General features: G+C 45.0%; 1 protein-coding gene and 1 long non-coding RNA gene across 2 annotated transcripts in view; one reads left to right on the forward strand and one right to left on the reverse strand.

Moving 5' to 3' along the window:
- SLC27A2 (solute carrier family 27 member 2) overlaps positions 1-980 on the reverse strand; it is a 46,494-nt gene extending 45,514 nt beyond the window's left edge. The window contains exon 1 of the mRNA XM_008513859.2: positions 123-980. Coding sequence (XP_008512081.2) covers positions 123-600 — 478 coding nt within the window. The 5' untranslated portion in view covers positions 601-980. The remainder of the gene's footprint in view (positions 1-122) is intronic.
- Positions 394-3,569, forward strand: LOC139076674 (uncharacterized). Its single transcript, XR_011528514.1, has 2 exons — positions 394-525; positions 3,346-3,569. It is a non-coding gene; the product is annotated as an uncharacterized lncRNA (long non-coding RNA).
- Positions 3,570-8,290: the final 4,721 nt, after the last annotated feature.

An 8,290-nucleotide genomic window follows, 5' to 3' on the forward strand; every position in this document is an offset into this window, starting at 1 on the left:
CCCTCTCCCTACCTCTCCAGTTCCGATCTGAATCTCCCTCTCCAACCCCTATACCACGCTGTGGCAGGTTCATGAAGGTGCGGAGGAGCCCAGTACCAGGGCGGGGCAGTCCCCAGGCTCACCTGGCGAGACAAGTAGGACCTTCGCTCCGCAGCACTGGAAACAGTGCAACAGGGACTTGGCGCGGATGTTGTAGTTGAGGCACGCCATGGGACAGCCTAGCTTGATCAGCCCCAGCCACAGCCACAAGTAGGTCGGTTCATTGCCCATGAAGATCGCCACGCAGTCGCCCTGGCGCAGGCCGACGTGGTCGTGCAGTGCCCGCGCCACCTGGTTGCTGCGCCGGTCCACCTGAGCGTAGGTGAACGTCTCGTCGCGGAAGAGCACGAAAGGCTTGTGCGGCGTCTGGCGCACCTTCTCCAGGAAGCCATGCAGGATGGTGCGCACCGGTCGGCGCCGCTCGCAGCTGCGCGCCCGCCGGGCCACGCCGGCCACCCGCAGGAAGTAGCCCAGGTCCTGGAAGAGGTAGGGGCAGCAGAGGTTCACTAGCAGCGGCAGGAGCAGCAGCCCCGCCAGGGCCGTGTAGATGGCGGGCAGCATGACGGTGGCTGGGCCCCCAGTCCCCGCGAGGGCAGAGGGCGCACTCTGGGCGTGCAGCGCGGCGGCGGCGAGGGGCACGCTTGGGCGGACGGCGGGCGGACTGCACAGGGGCGCAGGGCGAGGCTGGGGCGACGGCGGAGCGCCTGGACTGCCAGCACCACCGCGGGCTCTCGGGCAGGTGGAGTGGTGTGTGGGTGCCGGGGATTCCGGGCGGGACCGACCGGCTGAGCCCGCCCCCTCGTGGGGGTGCAGTCACCTGCGCGCCCGGCGGGCCCCTGCGGTCCTCCCTCGGCGGGGAAGGCGCCTCTGAGGCTCCCTGGCAGCTTGGCCACCGCTCTGCCTGAGTCTGGAGGTCTGGGGTCAAGTCTGGACTCCTCTCTGTCGTGACCGAAGGACTTTACCCCTCGGAGCCACAGTTTCCTTATCAAAATAGTGATAATAAGACGGACTTAGCGGATGATGATAAGACTGAAGGAGATAGTGCAGGTGTAGAGCTATGGCTATTTATTGCTACCACTAGTAGAGTACTTCATAGAGATGACTTATTGTTAGTATCAATAAAGTGCCTTATAAATGCTAGACAGTCCTATTATTTATTAGTAGTGGGTACCAGGTGCCACTGCCAAATCAGAATCCCATCCATCTCTCTTTCCTGGTCCCAGGAGCTATCCGCCTGGTCTCTCTTTGTTTCTCAGATTTGCGTCGCCTGCCTAACCCCAGCCCAATTGCCAGGCGGTCTCCTGTGGCAAGGATTTCAAGGTGGAACAAAAGCGCCAGTGATTGTCATCTCCAGCTCATCCCAGCTCCCGGGCAGACAGTGAGGACAGGACGTGCTAGCGCCCCCTGCCCAGCTAGCCCAGATTTGGCGAGAAGTAGCGCCACACTGCCACCTGAAATCAAACTGGCGATATTTTGATTTGTTTTAATACTCTATTCTAAGTGATCTTTTTCCCCTTGTATGTTGGCAATTCTCAAGTATTGTCAGCCCAATTCAACACGCATTTACTAAGCGCCTCTGTCAGAGAATAGTACAACAGAGGAAATTAAACATGATTGGCGTTTCTTAAAAGCCATTTTAATGTGACCCTTTCTTTTAATTTCCCTTAGTTCCCCTCTGTTTCTATGCAGAGTGAATGCTTGCTGCTTGCTACTGAGGGTCAGGAGCTAAGTAAAGCAGTTTTACTTTCTCTCCTGTCCTGCATTCATCCATCTTATTCTTATGAGATAACCACAAGTAATGAATGCCTACTCCTGCAAGACATTCTGCTAGGGGCTTCCCTGTATTATATTTTTGGAGCCTCACAGTCATCTAAGAGTGGCATTTTCGTGCTTATTTGCAGACAGGAAAGGGACGCTTAGAGAGATGAGTTAAGATAGCTAGTCAGTGATGCGTGGGTTTTGGAACTGTGCCTGTTTGATCCCAGGGTCCTCTCTTAGCAACCAGGTTATGCTGCCCTCCTATTTGCTGGGTTTCTATCTATGTCTTCTTTTTCCCTCTGCATTTTTTTTTTCCTTTTACAATCTCCCCCTCCCCCATTTTTTAGCCCCCTCTTTTTATCCCTGGGAACTGCTCAAGCAACCCTTTCCCGTTTCCTGACTCTCACGGCTGCTCCAGCTACCATCTAATGACTGGTTGCATCATTTCCCTAGGGAGTTGGTGGGGGCCTTTGTTATCCCCGAGGAGAAGCCTGTAGTGTTAATCAAAGTACAGGTCAGGACAGAAATCATCTGATGTGCACGTCTTCTTTCATGTTGAAGCTCAGAGCCAGCCCTCCCTGTCCATCCAATGCCACCCCCATCCCTTTACGGCTAGTCACTTCAAAGCCTCCTAGATCCCTCTTGTTTTTTTCCTTAAACAGCTCCTCTCTAGAGTGCTAGCTCACCACAAATGCCCACTTTCTTCTTCCTTATTCTGATGATCACTTTAGCCTGGTGCATCAGCAGTTTTCAGTGGCAAGTGAAAGAGAAGACCCAAACTGACTTATGCGGAAATTGCAGAGCCCAGGGATAGTATAGGCTTCACGGCAGCCCTCATCTATGGCTTAAGCATTGGGACCTGGGCCCAGTTTCCCTTTCACCGCTTCTCTGCTCCACCTCCTCCCATCTCCTGTAGTAGGCTCTACAGACGTGATCCAAAGATGGCTGCCAACACCTTAGGGTTCCATGCTTTCTGTGTCAACTTCAGACAGAAATATAAGAACTTTTTTCTTACGAGTCCTCATTAAAAAAAACAAAAGAAAAGGAAATAAAAGAATAGAAAAGAAAAGAAATCTCTGACTGGATTATGTGCCCATCCCTGAACCAATCTTTGTGGGCTGGGAGAAGAGAAGTGCTGATTAGTTTAAGCCAATCAGGGCTCACCCTTGGAGCTGGGGTATAGTCAATCCCACCAACACCATATTGTGGAAAATATCAAGGTATTATTAAAAAGTGAGAGGGAGAGGTGGGGGAGAAGAAATGAATTTGGGGAGGCAATTAGCAAATATTTGCTATCTATCTGTCTATCATCTATCTATCTTGGAACTCTTCTTCCCAATGATTCTAGCTTTGAACGTGTGTAAGTGAGCAAAACTGAGGCCATTTTACTGTGCTAAATGGGCCCAGCTTCTCTTCTGTGTGACTACTTGCTGCTCTGTACATACTCTAAGAAATCCACGTGCTCTCCTGATTTATGGCCTCTGCTTACAGTATGTACTCCCTGATAGCTTAATAAATTAAAACTTTGTTCTGTGGGTTTCTCTCCAGGAATAGTCTGACCACAGGTGGGAAACACACCTACAAGGTTATCCATCACAGCTGACAGAAGAGTGGAACAATGTGATGCCTGGAGACCAACATCCCTGGACCCTCTCCTTACTGTCCGTTTTCTCTATATAATTGCCTTAAGATTCTGTAATCCTGGAAGATGGTTTATTTGAGACATCTTCCTGATTATGCCAGCTAATTGAATTAAAACTTACCTTTCTTGATTCCTAGCTCTTTGTGATTAATTGGCTCAGACCACAGCGAGCAGAGTGAGCCCATTACTCAGGGTCACCTGGGCTCCACATGGTGCTCTGCCGCCAGACTAATAGTCTCCTGTGGAAGTCTTGGCCTCGATAGACAATTGTCACTATTTGTACAGCACACTGGAATACCTCTGGGCTGGAGCTGATCGGATGCCCTGGGTCCTGCCTGGCTCCTTTGATGGGGGAGGGGCTTGCTAGCTTAGCCCAGTGCTTACCCATCCTAGGAATATTTGCTGGGGAGCTCTGGTCAAGTTTGAACTTCAAACTTTATTTTCTGGCTCTTCTGAATCTGAGTTGAACATTCACTACACTCAACCAACAAATATTTATTTAATTTCTACTATGAGCAGAACATCCATTAGGCACTAAGTATTTAAAAATCGGCCAAAACTTAATTCCAGCTACTCCTTTTCAAGAACACTTTGTTATAGCAAGTCTAGTCTACACCCTCCTAAAAATGCCCCGCACATTCCTCTCTCTAGGGCTTTATTCTTGCCTATTTCCACCCTGAACTCTGCACATCCCACCTCTCCACTAAGGCAGTGGTTCGTAGATTTCTGGATTTCTCGGTCCAGTAGCATTTCAAAACAAAGTTAGAAACCCAAAGTATCAACTTTAAAATTTTTTGAGTAAATGCAGCTTCCCTCCAACCAACTACAGTCTATTTTCATTATTATCTCAGTAAAAAGGGAAGTATAACTGAACTGTACACTTATAAATGGTTAAAATATTTACTTTTATGTTATGTGTACTTTACCACAGAAATATACAAAAAAGAGAAAAATACATAAAAGTACACACAAAAAGGAAAATATAATCCTTTTCAAGAAAGGCTGAAGACAACAATAGACCAAGATATGAAAAAGATAGAAATTAAAATATTTTTGAATGCAGAAAATACAACTTAAATTTGGTTTATTCTATCATATAGAAATTATTTCTATACAAGTTTGTCCATTTGGAAATATAAATTGAACAGTGAAGCAGGAAGCAGACCCAAGTCTTGGGCATTGATAGAATTTAGGATCGTTTCAGCACTGACATCTGAAACATGGAGCCGCTCCACTTCCTTACCCTCAGTGGACCTCCTTGATCCCCGCGTCCCCCGTGCCGCCACGTCCACAGAGCATACTTGTTTCCTTCATCAAGAGTCTTGTCCCTCCATGGCCAGTCACTTCCAAGCAGTCTCCTAAACTCCTCTTTTCCTTAAACTTTCTACCCAGAATGCTAGGTTACCTCAAATGCCCTCTTTCTTCTGTCCTATTCTGGGACATCGCAGGAGTGAGTACTGCAGTGCATGCTGACAGCTTCAGCCTGGGTCAGGACTTCCCTGCTGCTTCACCTCCATGCATCCATCTCTGCTGATGTCTTAGAGACGGCCTCCCGGTGGCAGTTCCCTGCTCCCTTCAAAGTCCCCAATCCCAACCTCAAATGTTCTTTTAAAGTAGATGCTCTCTCCTCCTACTTAATGGAGGTGAAGTAGCCCACTGGTTCTTAAATTTCACAGGCATCAGAATCACTCAGAGAACACGTTAAAACACAGCTTGCTAAGCCCCGCTTATTTTTGCTAAGAATTTCCAATTCAATAAGTCTTTGGTGAGGCGAAAGAATTCACATTTCTAAGAAGTTACCAGACAATGTCGATGCTGCTGGTCCAGGGACCACACTTGGAGAACCACTGACTTAGCCCCAGTGGTTTCCACACTGCTCAGCAGAGCCCCAGGTCTTCTGAGGAGGCACTGAGAATTCCTTGCACAGCGTGGGAGGAGAAGGGCTCTGGGATCCTACCCCAGCTCCAATCAGAGCAGCTCCATATATATCTGTTTTACGTATTTGAGTTCCATGTAGATCTCATGTGAAAAACGTGTTCCAAAATCGTTATCTTTTAAATCCTCCAGCCCATGTGGCTCTATCCCTTGTACTGACCTTATAAACCTACCATATAGTTGGCTCTTTACTGTTTCATGCCTGTTAATTTTGCCTTCCCAACTAGAATTCAACTTCCTGGGATGAAGTGATGGGAAAGAGCACGAGACTTGAGGTCAGAAGACCCGGGTTCAAGTCCTCGTCTGTCACGCATAGGCTGAGTACCTGTAGGTTAAGTTACCTGAGCTCTCGCAGTGCCCTGTGTTAATTTTGTAGGCCTTGAGGCTCCTAATGCATCGGGACTATTGTTAACAAAAATATGTAGGTTATGAAACCTGCTGCTTTTGTGACGTTACTGACTACAAATAGGAACTTTACATGACTGATTCCTTCAGTGGTTTGTAGGAAAGTTCATGTCCAACTCTGTTGTCTGCTGTGAGTCAATCACATTCATTTTATTTATTTATTTATTCTTTTTTATTTATTTAATTTTTGTAATTGAAGTACCATTGGTTTATATAAATTTCAGGCGTACATCGTTATATCTCGACTTCTGTGTAGACTACATCATTTTTACCACCAAAAGTCTAGTTCCCATCCGTCATCGTACAAATATGCCCTTTTACCCGTTTTGCCCTCCTCCCTCCTCGCTTCCCCTCTGGTAACCACCAATCTATTCTTGTGTCTACGTGTTTGTTTTTTTCATTGTTTTTTAATTTTCCACGAGTGAAATCATATGATATTTGGCTTTCTCTTTCTGACTTATTTTGCTTAACATAATACCCTCAAGGTCCATCCATATTGTTGCGCATGGCAAGATTTCATCTTTTTTATGGCTGAGTAGTATTCCATTGTATATATATACACCACATCTTCTTTATCCATTTGTCTGTTGATTGGCACTTAGGTTGTTTCCAAGTCTTGGCTATTGTGAGTAATGCTGCAATGAACGTAAGGGTGCATGTATCTTTTCAAATTAGTGTTTTTTTGTTCTTTGGATAAATACCCATAGGTGGAACAGTTGGGTCATATGATAGTTCTCTTTTTAATTTTTTGAGGAATCTGCGTACTGTTTTCCATGGTGGCTGCACCAGTTTGCATTCCCACCAACAGTGCCTGAGTGTTCCCTTTTCTCTACATCCTCTCCAACGCTTGTTATTTCTTGTCTTGTTACTTATAGCCATTCTGACGAGTGTGAGGTGATATCTCACTGTAGTTTTGATTTGCATTTCCCTAATAATTAGTGATGTAGAACATCTTTTCATGTGCCTGTTGGCCATCTGTATGTCTTCTTTGGGAAAATGTCTGTTCATATCCTCTGCCCATTTTTTAATTGGGTTGTTTGTTTTTTTTTGTTATATTTCGGATATTAACCCCTTATCGGATATATGATTTACAAATATCTTCTCCCAATTAGTAGGTTGTCTTGTTTTGTTGATGATTCCCTTTGCCATGAAGAGGCCTTTTAGTTTGATGTAGTCCCATTTGTTTATTTTTTCTTTTGTTTCCCTTGCCTGAGGAGACAAGATATTCAGAAAGATACTGCTAAGCCTAATGTCAAAGAGTGTACTGCCTATGTTTTCTTCTAGGAGTTTTATGATTTCAGGTCTTATGTTCAAGTCTTTAATCCATTTTGAGTTAATTTGTGTGTATAGTGTAAGATAATGGCCTACTTTCATTTTTTTGCATGTGGCTGTCCAATTTTTCCCACACCATTTATTGAAGAGATTTTCCTTTCTTCATTGTATGCTTTTGTCTCCTTTGTTGAAAATTAGCTGTCCATAGATGTGTGGGTTTCTTTTTGGGCTCTCAGTTCTATTCCATTGATCTGTGTGTCCGTTTTGCTGCTGGTACCATGCTGTTTTGGTTACTATAGCTTTGCAGTATTACTTTGAAATCAGGGAGTGTGATACCCCCAGCTTTGTTCTTTTTTCTCAGTATTGCTTTGGCGGTTTGAGGTCTTTTGTTGTTTCATATACATTTTAGGATTCTTTGTTATATTTCTGCGAAAAATGCTGTTGGGACTTTGATAGGGATTGCATTGGATCTGTAGATTGCTTTAGGAAGCATGGACATTTTAACTACAAGCAAGAATATCTTTCCATTTCAAACACGTTTCTAGAAATGTGAGTGGTCGGTACTCTGTTGAATGCTTAGCATAGTGGCATTTGGGTAGAGATGTAAAGGATGTGTGGGTATTCAGAGAGGGAAATTGTAAGAGTTTGGAGGAGATGGTATCTGCTGAGATTGGCCCTTCTTTTGGAGAATGAAAGCGAGATTGGGAACAATTAGTTGTTGGTATTAGACATGAAGGAGCAGGTCCCCCCTTTTTTGGGCATACTAGTTGTACTTGCTAAATACACAGTCAAGACAAAATACATTTTGACAAAAAGGTGTTTGCTCTCATTAGTTCTGATCAGAATGGCTTTGATTTGGTGTTGAATTCTAACTTAGGGAAAACTCCTAGTGAAATGATTGTTGCCTCTAGTGCTAACATGTGTGCTTCACAAAATTTGGTTTCTACTTGTTCAACAACCCTCTTTCTCCTCTTTTGACATTGCACCGCAATCCACAACTTCTGCCCCCAGTCACAGTGCACCTTCTCCACCCCTGAATGTGTCGATTAATTCTTTACTCCTTATCCACTTTGCCTCTGTTTTTCCTTCTCTTGTAATATCTTATTCTTCCCACTTCTTTTTTTTTTCTCTTAAAGATTGGCACCTGAGTAATATATCTTGCTGGTCTTCTTTTATTTTCTTCTCCTTCTCCCCAAAGTCCCCCAATACACAGTTGTATATTCTAGTTGTGAGTGCCTC

The sequence above is a fragment of the Equus przewalskii genome, chromosome 1 (genome assembly GCF_037783145.1).
Source record: "Equus przewalskii isolate Varuska chromosome 1, EquPr2, whole genome shotgun sequence".
In the NCBI taxonomy this organism is placed as follows: Eukaryota; Metazoa; Chordata; class Mammalia; order Perissodactyla; family Equidae; genus Equus; species Equus przewalskii.